Source organism: Oryza sativa, chromosome 12, assembly GCF_034140825.1.
Source record: "Oryza sativa Japonica Group chromosome 12, ASM3414082v1".
NCBI classification, from domain to species: Eukaryota; Viridiplantae; Streptophyta; class Magnoliopsida; order Poales; family Poaceae; genus Oryza; species Oryza sativa.
Window position 1 is genome coordinate 23,137,724 of NC_089046.1, and position 13,051 is coordinate 23,150,774.

The 13,051-nt window shown below is 39.1% G+C and overlaps 1 protein-coding gene across 1 annotated transcript; it reads left to right on the top strand.

Annotated features, from left to right (window-relative positions):
• The first annotated feature begins 6,884 nt into the window (after nucleotides 1-6,884).
• LOC4352473 (F-box/LRR-repeat protein 3) lies at nucleotides 6,885-11,613 on the top strand. The gene is made up of 7 exons (XM_015764828.3): nucleotides 6,885-7,915; nucleotides 9,035-9,160; nucleotides 9,407-9,511; nucleotides 9,668-10,064; nucleotides 10,162-10,291; nucleotides 10,376-10,670; nucleotides 10,754-11,613. The coding sequence occupies exons 1-7, from the start codon at nucleotides 7,259-7,261 to the stop codon at nucleotides 11,021-11,023; spliced, it is 1,980 nt and encodes a 659-aa protein (XP_015620314.1). The 5' UTR covers nucleotides 6,885-7,258; the 3' UTR covers nucleotides 11,024-11,613.
• The last annotated feature ends 1,438 nt before the right edge of the window (nucleotides 11,614-13,051 follow it).

The following is a 13,051-nucleotide window of genomic DNA, read 5'->3' on the forward strand; positions in this document are numbered from 1 at the left end:
GTGGACACGCTTCCTAAACTACTATATAAATGATGTATCATACCAGAGTTTTCTACATTTAAGTTTTTTTTAAATTCAAATAAATTGGTTTTTCAAGTTTGTAATAATTAATACTTGATTAATAGTTATGATTGTGTCGTTTTATGTGTCACCAGAAATTTTGGCCAAACAACCATTACGAACTTAGCCTTAGCACTAACCCAAAATGATTATAACATGAAACGGAGGGACCAGTTCAGTACGAGTCAGTCATTGATGAGATTGATTGTCTTTGGCTTCAGTCTTTACTTTGATCGTGTTACAAGTAGAATTGGATTGAATTAGTAGCATTATTTGACTGTTTTAAGTAACTGATAAATTTAATTGAAATAGAAGACAGGGAGAGGATCACCACAACGTTGTCTGTTATAGTCTCAGTCACAATCTCCTGCTACTGCGGGACGATGTTGATTTGTATATTGAATTTAAACGTAACCTATGTCTAGATTCATCGTTGTGAATTATAAATTTTATATGAGGGAGTATGTCTCATATAATAATACTAATTAATTCTATACTAGTTCAATACATTGCATTTAATAACTTAAGAAAATAACTCAAGTCATACAAAAATTAGCACAGTAAAATTGTAAAAACCCGCTGAGCAAACTTGGCCTGCACCGGCTTCTTGTCTGTTTGATTAAGGACTAATATTGCCACACATTTTTAACTAAGGTAGCTAAGTTTAGTCTTGCCACACTTTTGTGGTAAATAAAATGACAAACTAAGCTTAGGTAATGTTTGGCAAAAAAATAGAGTGTATGACATGTGGGCCAGGTGTCCAGGTGGTTAAGAGTTAGACAAAAAAAAAAGACCTGTGGTAAGAACCAAACGCTATCTATTAAAACTGTGGCTTGCCTAAGGTTAGATATGGTAAATTTAGGGCAGGTTTGGTTTGAGGCCTAAATTAGGCTTACCAATATTTGGCAATTTCAATAGTGTTTAGTGTCTATTTGGTTTGAAGCCAAATTTTGGCATGCCTAAGAAAATAGGCCATTTCAATAGTGAACTTAGGCTATTTTGACTTCAATCCAAACACAACTTTGCCTTATCAAAATTAGTCATGTCAAAACTTATCAAAATTTGGTAATGATAAAATTTGGTAAGGCCTATTTAGATCACAAACCGAAGCAACCCTTAGTTACCAACCAGACAGGTACTGACCGGCCATCGCTGGAGCTAGGTACACCATGCTGATCCGCTAGTGGCATATGCAATCATATTGACGGCGACGCGGCTTGCATGCGAATTCCGGGGTTTAATTCAACATGAGCTTGACGATGATGTTTGGAAGAATGATTGTTTGGTTTCTCAGCATATAATTTTTACTGTTTTCTTGGCAGAATGGCAGGAAGCGTTGTGCAACCTCTGAATTTTAATTGGTACTAGTAGTTTGGTACTACGAAGTATTACTACGCAAGTGCTTTTATCTGACGGTTGATCGGCCATCAAGAAAGATCTCCATCCTGACAGTGACTTGTTCCGTAAGTGTCAGTCATTCAGGCGATTGATGTATTGTGTTTGGCTCCAGTCTTTGCTCTGATCGCGTTACAGATAAAATTGGATTGAATTATCAGGATCATTTTGGTTGTTTCAAGTAACTGATAAAATTAATAGAAATAGAAGATGTGGAGAGGATCACCACGGCGTTGTATGTCATACTCCCAATCACAATCTCGTGCTACTGATGATCGATGAAGATATGTATTATAGATTGATAGGTTCAGATGACCAAACCTTGGTTAATTATGCACTCACTTCTGAATCAGGCCACACCGTGGTATATTTGCCACCCATCTTCATTTCTATATCAGTTTTATCATATTGTCAAAACTGGGGTTCATATGATTTTCGGTATATGATTCTGCACCCAACATTTCATAAATCAATCAAGCATCTGATCCATTGTTAAATCCTCCTTCCAAAGCATAAACCCATGATTAACTGTCCAATTAATATTCTTCTCTTTCTCACCAACCAATCAGCTTGTACCAAATCCCAGCTGCTAGCTGAGCCACCAATTCCAGCCACACAAGAATCATACCATCAACCAAACCAAAACTCTGCTTTGGAATAACATCTCTGAATTTTTTTCTGCACCTGCAGATATGTAACATCATCTAGATCAATCTGCAGTTTTCTACTTAGATCTGAACAGCTGCTTATTATTATTCCCATATATAATCCATCACAATTCACAGGTGTTCAACTGAGGGAGGCTGATACCCTATGCAAGTTTGCATGTGTCACATATGCTGATGTTAACTTGTCTGATGTCTCACTCATCATCACCACCTTATCACCATAATATTATGCATTATATATGCTACATGACCTTTCATAGTTCGAATGGACAGTAGCCAGCATATAATAAATGAGAAAAAAAAGTGATTATCTTGCAGGGAATTAATTGGTTATAAATTATAATTAAATTTCTTGATTGGAATCCAGAACCATCCAAAGGAACTTGGTCCATCTGAGAAAGAAAAAAGAAAAAGGAATTTGGTTTCCTCTGCCTAGTCGGTGCTTACGTGGAGATTCCTCCATCTTAACTTTGGTTAGTACGATGATCAGGGGGCACGAATAGAAAAATCAAAACACTGGATAAATATTGATGTCATGAGGTTCTTCAAGAGGCATTAGTTTACTGATCCCCTGGTTTTCAAATGAAATTTGTCCAAAATAATTGTCTTAAGATATAGGAGTAGTATAACACAGTTGCTTGCTCCTTTCGCCACGCTAAGTCATGATTTTTCAGTCAACGCCTACTTGAACAAATTTCAAGCCTACTCTCTCACGAAGACAAAAAAAAACACCTTTTTACTGAATAGGACACAATTTCAAGGTAGAGTTTTCTTTATATTAATTCAAATTAAAGAACCAAATCTACTCCAGGTTCACTACTTCGAAATAAAAATTTTGTTTTCGAGGGATGAGCGGGCTGAAATTAACTGCCGCAGTTGTACACACAACCTACTGGAAACAAGTTTCAGCCGAACAAGGCCATTATTCTTCATTAGATATTGTGATTTTTTAACAGATTTACGCTGAATCTAAACAATTTATATATTGCTAAATTCAAACAAAATAAATTTCAGGACAAAACACCCTGAATTTTCTGCTCTCTCCATTTCATATTATAAATCGTTTGACTTTTTTTTAAACTTCTTTATATTTGATTAAGTAACATTTCCAATACAAAACATATTCAATGTTAAGTTCAAATGAAACTAATTTGGTTGCTTAATTGTCGCTAATTTTATCTATAAATTTGGTTAAATCTAAATAACTTTGATTAAGAAAAAAAATCAAATGACTTATAATATAAAATAGAGGGAGTACGTATTTTGGAAGGTGACAAGCAACAGAACAGATTGATTGGTCCACTCTAAAAAAAAGGAAAAAAAAGATTGGTCCAAAAGTAGAACAAGAGAATAACCACAGCATATACTCACTCCTATTACCAACTATTTCCACCATATGGAGAAGAAGAGAGGAAATTCAGGTTTCTTCCAAGACAGGCACTGGGGGAGGCTAGGATTGGTGCTTGGACGCCTGCAGCAGACAGATGCCGCCGGCTGGCTTCCTTCCACCGATCAGAATGCGGCCGGCGCCGGCAAAACTGAAGGTGTACCCAAAATGCCCATCTCTCTCTGAATGCTGTGCCTGCTAAAAGGAATCAGGTGAGGTCAGGATTGGATGGGATTTTGTTAGGCTTATCAGCATCAGCTAGTAGGTAGGGTTTGGCATTTTCACATGAAAAAGTTCACTACTACCTCTCCCAAATGCAACCTATCCGGCAAAGAACCTTCCTGGAATGGCTCCGGAATTCTTGGCCGCATTTTCTTTGGTCTAGAAGTGGGGGTTTGCTTGATGGCTTAATGACATCTTAGATCATGTCACGATGAAGTTATAGGATTTTGAGAATGAGTTGGGCTGTTGGGGGTATAATCTTTTCAGGTAAAATTAGTTGTATTCCATTTATTTTCACAAGAAAATACTACTCCAGCTTGTTCACTTTCTTATCATTTTTAAACTTTTGAAATTTTTGTTAATACGAAAAATTAGTAAGGCGGGAACTAAACGTACCATTACTAACACAACACTACTAATTTTTGGTAATTCTATAACTTTTTAATCTCCAAGCTATTTCAAAAATTTGATGAGGTAATAAAGTAAACACTACCCGCCCCCATCTTACCTTACCAAATTTTGGTAATATTTTACATTACCAAAGAATTATAAGGTTTTATGCTTTGGCAATAAAGTGAATATGCCCTATATTGTTTGAGAATATACTTGGAATTTTATTTATGTTGATGTCATCACCTTGAAGACAAAGACTGAGCTTTGTATTTTGGTAGCTGCCTATAAACAAGTGGAAGCAAGCATCATTACAGGGGCTACTTATGGACAAGCCTACCATCGATGATCATGAAGTCCTTAAAGTTTATCAAAAATATAAGTAGGTAAAATATATTGTCGTCTACAGTTGTATGTAGACACTTTACTGTATTTTCATATGTTATAGGATTATTTTACTGTCTTTTTTTTCTACAATGATATGATATGATATGATGTAAGAAGGCAATCTTCAGCACAGAACTCATACAACACCTATGGTCAAGTAGCAGCCCAAATTAGTGAACTGTATCATGCTATGGACCTCTTACGTAACTATTGTCATATGTTTTAATTGAACGATATCGTCTTTTGGCATTTCAACTCCTCGACTTCCACGATATGACCAAGAGTCCAACATATCATTTGCTAGCTTGAAGCTATAAAGCATACCATATGGAATATCGCTTTGAATGCCTAATTTTTATCTCCCTTGTTGGGGTTAAAACAACTAGTACCACCAGTTTTTTAATTATCTAATTTAAACTAAACAACAAAAAAAATCAGAAGGTTAAAATAGCAACATCTACCATTACATGTTACCAATTGAAAATCATTCTTGAGCTAAGCGAGATATCTTGTTCAACAATCCAATATATCCAGAGAAATCATTCACTTCTATGTAAAAAAAACCGTACTACTATTACTGAATCTTATTTATAAGATCAAGTGACTATTAAGTCTCGAGTGCAATTATCGTGAAAAGCTTACTTTTAAGTAAGTCTTCAATTCTATTCCATAAATCAAATTAAACTTACATAAAATACATTTATAGTCAAGATATCACATATAGCCAAAAACCTTAAATATATATTGGTGGCCAAGCGACACCACCCATTTTAGTGATATGTATCATGCGAGTATGTGACAGACCTCTTACGTAACTATTGTCCTATGTTTTGATTGCACGATGTCGTCTTTTGGCATTTCAACTCCTCGACTTTCGCGATATGACCAAAAGTTCAAGATATCATTTGCTAGCTTAGAGCTATATAGCATACCATATAGAATACGCTTTGAATGCCTATTTGTAGTATCATTATTGGGGTTAAAACAACTAGTACGATCAGTATTTTCGTTATCTAATTTAATCAAAACAAAAAAAATATGTTTGAGAAGGTCAAAATAGCAACATCTAAATGTATTATTATTATTATTATTATTATTATTATTATTATTATTATTATTATTATTATTGTTGTTGTTGTTGTTGTTGTTGTTGTTGTTATTATTATTGTTATTGTTATTGTTATTGTTATTGTTGTTGTTATTATTATTATTATTATTATTATTATTATTATTATTATTATTATTATTATTATTATTATTATTATTATTATTATTATTATGCTACCAATTAAAATTATTCTTGAGCTAAGTGCTATATCTTGTTCAATAATCCAATTTAACCGGAGAAATCATCCGCTTCTATGCCCAAAATAATCATATTATTGGATCTTATTTCTAAGATCAAATTGATATTATTAAGTTCCAATTACAATTATTGTAATGAGCTTGCTTTTTTAAGCAAGTCTTTAATTATATCCCATAAACCAAACCGAACTTACATAAAACTCATTTGTAGTTAAGATATCACATATAGGCAAACACCTTAAATACACAACAACTAGTAAAATCCAAACCCACAAGAAGATCAAGCTACCATGGTGCAATAACAACCATTAATTAAACTAAACTAAACTAAAATACTTTAATTAGTACATCTAGAAAAGATAGACAGTGCCATTTTGGTCATCTTCCTCCCTCCGCTACTCTCAGGTCAGTTGCTACCTTCTCCTCTTTCCAAGGTGCTTATAAAGATAATATATGTGTGTTCGTTTATAGGGTGAGTTTGTGAATGTTACAAGCGGATATGTTTATGCTGTTTTCATAAGAAAAAACCATAAGAGCCTTATCGGTTGCCCATATATGTGTTCCATAGTGACATAAAAGTAAATTTGTAGGTAAAACTTTTGTGTATGATTTTCTAGCGACTTAAAAGCCAACGCTAAGAAGAAACTACATTCAAAATGTCTTACAATCAACTTCAAAATTAACTTTGAAAATTTAAATTCTAACTTTAACTTTGGTTTATTTTATCAGGACAACCAATTATGAGACACTAAGGTCGAGTTTAGTTCCAAATTTTTTCTTCAAACTTCCAACTTTTCCATCACATCAAAACTCCTACACACACAAACTTCCAACTTTTCTGTCACATCGTTCTAATTTCAACCAAACTTATAATTTTGGTGTGAACTAAACACACCCTAAACATATAAAAGATCAAGCTGCCAAAGGAGCAATAACAACAACCATTGATTAAACTAAAAACAAAACTAAAATAAAACACTGAAATTAGTACTACAACAAATGACAGAAACAGAAGAAGGCAGGGACATTTCGGTCATCTTCCTCCCCCCCTCCAGGCCTCCACCACTCTCAGTTGCTACCTTCTCCTACCTGAGGCAGGCGGTATTCCGACCGGCGCCATCTCTCCTCCTTCCCCACCTCAACTCCTCCCCTCCACCCCCTCCTCGCCGTCCGTACACCCCCCCTCCCCCTCCCCCTCCTCCTCCGCCGCCTCCACCTCCGCCGCCGCCGGATCAGGGGCCTCGCCGCGTCGCGCTGTCACTGCTGGTGGTGCGGTGCGGTGCTCCCCCCCTACCATGCTGCGGCGCTGCGTGCCCTCCCGACCTCGACGCCTCCCGCTCCCCGACGACCACCCCCTCGTCGCTGTCTTCTCCTTCCTCTTCATCCCCACATAAGCGTTTCTGTCTCCCGCTCCGATCGGCGTTCGTTCTTGGATCTTGGATCGATGAGCGAGGAGGTGCAGAGGTATGGAGGTGGTGGGGGTGGGGGAGGAGGTGGGGTGGCGGCGCTGTCGCTGGATTTGCTCGGCCAGGTGCTCGACCGGGTGCGGGAGCCGCGGGACCGCAAGGCGTGCAGGCTCGTGAGCCGCGCCTTCGCCCGCGCCGAGGCCGCGCACCGCCGCGCGCTGCGGGTGCTCCGCCGCGAGCCCCTGGCGCGCCTCCTCCGCGCGTTCCGGGCGCTGGAGCGGCTCGACCTCTCCGCCTGCGCCTCCCTCGACGACGCCTCCCTCGCCGCCGCGCTCTCCGGCGCGGATCTCGCCGGGGTGCGCCGGGTCTGCCTCGCCCGCGCCAGCGGCGTCGGGTGGCGCGGCCTCGACGCGCTCGTGGCGGCGTGCCCGAGGCTGGAGGCCGTCGACCTGTCGCACTGCGTCGGCGCCGGCGACCGCGAGGCCGCCGCGCTGGCCGCGGCGACGGGGCTGAGGGAATTGAGCCTCGAGAAGTGCCTCGGCGTCACGGACATGGGGCTCGCCAAGGTGGTGGTCGGGTGCCCGAGGCTGGAGAAGCTGAGCCTCAAGTGGTGCCGCGAGATCTCCGACATCGGCATCGATTTGCTCTCCAAGAAGTGCCACGAGCTCCGGAGCCTCGACATCTCCTACCTCAAGGTATACTATACTCTTACCATATGAGCTAATGAAAATTGTTCTTTGCTTTATATGCTGGTAAGGCCTTTTCTTGTTGTTAGGTTCATTTTAGTTAGCACTAGGAATGATATGCGACAGCACGGCGACAAATAAGGCCGTAAAGTGTGACTTGGATAGTTCGTTGTGGGTTGATTTTGACATGGAAAATGTACAGTCATCGGAGCTTGGGCTTACTGATTGGTTAATTCTGGTTAGAAGCGGATGCATTGAGTGAAACTTTTGCTTCAAGGGATAACAGTGGCCATTTACTGGTCAAATTTCAAGGAAAACAATTGGAGTGGGAAAAGTTACATCTTTATTCTGTTTGGTAGTATGAATTTCTCTTAGAAAACTGGTGGTAACATCTTGGTGCCTGCCTTGAATTAGATCTTCTGTTTGTACAAAAAGTTAAATTCCGATGCCTGGTGGCAATAGGAACATCAGCAAAACTGGGTGTGATGGTGGTTTGTCCAGATATGAAAAAGTTTGTACCTGGAGAAGGTTGAAGTCTTGCAATTTGCTACTAGTTACTTGTCCTTTTGGAATCAGACGAGAAATTTACCATGGGACATCTACACTTGCTTCTTTTGAGCCTGATTCATTTAGTTGCAGCAGATTACTGTTGTGGATTCCTGTATGGTGGATTCATGGTGTGTTTAGAACAGTTTTGCTAATAGGGAAGTAACTGGAGCATGAGTTTCAGAGTACTTAATATTGGGCTTGATCACATTTCGTCAAGACATAACTTCTGAATAAAATGGCAAGAAGATGAGTCCTTTTCCGTTAATTCAGTTGGCTAGAAAGGGTGAGCTTGGGTTCAACCAACCTTGATATGTAGTAACCAAATGGGGTGACTAGGTCAGATAGAGCTGATCAGCTGTTCTTGACATGGTTGAAGAATGTACCACTGGAAGCAGGAACATTTACAGTACAATGGTTGTGCTTTACGTCGATATTATGGATGTTTGCTTCTTTATGTCCTTGCTGCAGTATGCTCCATCTTGAATAGCTATTCATTGATGTACAATTTCCATTTCGTTATGTTCTTGACGTACTTGGGTTCTATAAAACTAAAACAGATTTTTTTTTTTGCTGGACCAGGTTGGAAATGAATCCCTTAGATCAATATCCTCACTTGAGAAACTTGAGGAGTTGGCAATGGTTTGTTGCTCATGCATAGATGATGATGGCCTGGAATTACTAGGCAAGGGGAGCAACTCACTGCAGGTAATCACTGTGTGACAATGGTGACACTTACTTCTATAGGATTTTATTGCACATTTTTCATGTCAGTTATGATGTAAGGATGCTTCAAGTTTGTAGTTTCCTAGAAAGTGGAAACTATGACATTCTTATATCTGTTATGATATGTTCATTACTCTTCTACAAATTGGACTTTGGTTATTTAGCTGGAAACTGAATGTTTGTTAACATTGATCCATTCTAACTTCCAAGGATTTTCCTTCATTGCAGAGCGTTGATGTTTCAAGATGTGATCATGTAACCTCCCAGGGATTAGCTTCACTCATAGATGGTCACAATTTTCTCCAGAAGTTAAATGCTGCTGATAGTTTGCATGTGAGTTTGCATTCCTGCTTTCGATTGCCTGTTCACATTTAATCATGTATGTTAGAAAAAAAATGGTTATCTGAGTAACACATGTGAAGAGGCTTAAAGTGTGAATAAATAATAAATGATGGTGGCTGACTGACATCCTGGGTTTGAAACTTGCAGGAGATGAGACAGTCGTTTCTGTCCAACTTGGCAAAACTGAAGGATACCTTGACAGTGCTTAGACTTGATGGTCTTGAAGTCTCATCCTCTGTTCTTCTGGCCATTGGTGGTTGTAATAACTTGGTCGAGATTGGCCTTAGCAAATGCAATGGCGTTACAGATGAAGGAATCTCTTCACTTGTAACTCAATGCAGCCACTTAAGGGTTATTGATCTCACATGCTGTAACCTCCTTACCAACAATGCCCTTGATTCAATAGCTGAGAACTGTAAGATGGTTGAACATCTCCGTTTGGAATCCTGTTCTTCCATAAGCGAAAAGGGACTGGAGCAGATTGCAACCTCCTGCCCCAATCTAAAGGAGATAGACCTCACTGACTGTGGAGTGAATGATGCAGGTTTGTGTTACCTCTTGTTGCTTCATTTGCACATTTTCATTACAAGCCTTCTTTTTATTTGTGCAATATCATGTAAAAGAAATCACTTGTTTTGCAGCATTGCAGCACTTGGCCAAGTGCTCTGAACTGCTTGTACTGAAATTAGGCCTGTGCTCAAGTATTTCTGACAAAGGTCTTGCTTTTATCAGTTCAAGCTGTGGAAAGCTGATTGAGCTTGATCTCTATCGGTTAGTTAATTTTCTTCTTGTTTTTTTACTTTCCCAGTCATCTTCTGCATGTGAAAGTAACCTGACTTCCCTTTATTTTAACAGCTGCAATTCTATTACCGATGATGGGCTGGCAGCTTTAGCTAATGGCTGCAAGAAGATTAAGATGCTAAACCTATGCTACTGCAACAAGATTACCGACAGTGGTTTGGGCCACCTAGGCTCTCTAGAGGAGCTCACAAACCTTGAACTGAGGTGCTTGGTCCGTATAACAGGTATTGGAATCTCATCAGTTGCCATCGGCTGCAAGAACCTGATAGAGATAGACTTGAAGCGTTGCTATTCTGTCGATGATGCTGGCTTGTGGGCTCTTGCCCGATATGCACTAAACCTTAGACAGGTAATTTTTCTCCAGAGTTTTAGATTATTCCCTTGAAAGTTCTAAAGAAACAACAATAATCTTATAAGGTTGTTCTTCTGCAGCTTACTATATCATACTGCCAAGTCACTGGCCTGGGCCTGTGTCACCTGTTAAGCTCCCTGAGGTGCCTCCAGGATGTTAAGATGGTACACCTCTCATGGGTCTCTATAGAAGGGTTCGAGATGGCACTGAGAGCGGCTTGCGGGAGGCTGAAGAAACTGAAGATGCTGAGTGGGCTGAAGTCTGTGCTGTCTCCTGAGCTGCTCCAGATGCTGCAGGCCTGCGGCTGCCGCATCCGTTGGGTCAACAAGCCTCTTGTCTACAAGGACTAAACCTGCTCTCATATCATCATCTGTGCAGTGTTAATATCCTCGGATCATACACCATGGAGCCCTTACCAAGTCTAGCATGCTTACAAGCCATGTTAGATACCCGCAATAATCGTCAATTTTCATACCCAAGATGTACTGACGATGGTGTCTCTGCATTGCTGCAGTGCCATCCTTATGTTTGGCAACTCCTAGACCAATGTTGTCATCTTCAGATTAAAATCCAACATTTGCAAACATGAGGCATCGAAACAGTTATGTTCTGAGCAAGTGATCCTTGTACCAGACTGCAATGAAATGCTCTACACTTTCAATTGGTATATGCAAAGAACAATGGCATGTTTGCCTTTGTCATTGCTCCAACTCCAGGCTTGCTGACCGATGCATCTTTTAGAGTTTAAGAACAGCTTTAGATCGCAGAAAAACTCTTCCTTGATGCTCCAGGATCTGGGCTGGGACACTGGTTTCATGGTTGTCTGTATTGTATGACTGGTGGACCCGTCCTTTTTTTTTTACCTTGATTACAATAATCTCGATGTACTCATTCAGGCAGAGATTTGAAGTAATGTATTGAATCAGTTTTTATATGTCAAGAATGCATGACCAACACATATACACTTGCTAATTAGTGCATACGCGTCGTGCGCGTTTCTGTCCTGCCTTGCACATGGCCCATCCATCAATTCCTTTTTCCTTTTTTTTCTTTCTGCGTTGTGGAGAGGCGAATCACCGTGAATATTTTTCGTGATATTTTAAATCATATGTGCACGATTTTTTTTTATTTTTTCACATGTTTTTTTTTGAATTTTTTAAACCACATGCACACGTTTTAACTCAAATTTTGAGTCAATTTTTTTAAAAATTTTAATTCAAAGTTTGGAAGTTTTTATAATTTAAGTTGAATGATTTTAATTTTAAGATGAAAGTTTTCAAACATGAGTTAAAAGTTTCAAATCTTTACTTGAAAGTTTTAAAATCTGAATTGGAAGTTTTTAAATCTGAATTGGAAGTTTTCAAATCCGAATCGAAAGTTTTTAAATCTTAATTGAAAGATTCAAATCTTGACTTAAAAGTTTTCAAATCTAAGTTAAAAGTTTTAAATCTTGGATTTAAAAGTTTGCTGCAATTAACTCTCCATTCCAATCCTAATTTCCCGTGTCCATAAAAAGGAATAAAAGGGAGGCTATTTTTCCTAGAAAAAGCGAAAAGAAAACAGAAAAAGGAAAAAAAAAACATGCGGGAAGGAATTTTTTTTTATCGTGGCGCAAAAAGAGAAACGCACAAGTGAACCCATGCTACCGATACCCCGCGCGCGATTTAAGGGTGTGTTTGGTTGCAAGCCACACTTTGCCACAGTTTGCCACGTCTAAGGTTAGGCAAATTTGACAGGTGTTTGGTTGTAGCCACAGTTGTGGCAAGATTCCCCTTCAACAAATTGGATCCCACGTGTCAATGGCTCAAAAAAGTATGGCAAGATTCCCTTAGGCTTAGTAAGTTGTGTTTAACAATTTAATCACCTCACCTTAGACAAAGTGTGACAATTGTTATTGGCAAGTAATGTCAAAGTGTGGCTGGGAATCAAACAGCCCCCTTGTTAATCTCCCCCCATGTGCACGCGCGGGGCAGGAGCCCCCGAGATACACAGGCGCATCAGAACAAATGGTAGGTGTGGGCTTATATCTGCTAGCTTTGTTCTTTGTGGATGAATTTTGTTGACTGGATTTTTCTTTATGGATGATTGGATAGATTATGGATAATTCTAGGGATGAATTAAATAATATCAATTATAAACTAAAACTTAATTTAAAACAAGTAATCTAAACAATGCTGATGTTTTCTTCTCTCGTCGTGATAACTTTATAGGATTATTTAGAAATGAAAATAATTTTGACAAAATCTTGTATTTTTTTGTGTTTCAAGAGAGAAATTTGTAGATTGGTTTTATCTTAAAACAACGTACACACGGACCGAGCATTACTCATCCGGTTAAGGTTTGATACTTTGATGTATTTGGACGTACTCCATCTCTGT

What these genes read in the sequence shown, in the direction of transcription:
- LOC4352473 (XM_015764828.3), top strand. Translation starts at nt 7,259, where the DNA reads ATGAGCGAGGAGGTGCAGAGGTATGGAGGTGGTGGGGGTGGGGGAGGA. An exon ending in ATGCTGCTGATAGTTTGCAT is followed by an intron (nt 9,512 to 9,667) that starts GTGAGTTTGCAT and finishes TGAAACTTGCAG; the next exon opens with GAGATGAGACAGTCGTTTCT. An exon ending in CTGTGGAGTGAATGATGCAG is followed by an intron (nt 10,065 to 10,161) that starts GTTTGTGTTACC and finishes CTTGTTTTGCAG; the next exon opens with CATTGCAGCACTTGGCCAAG.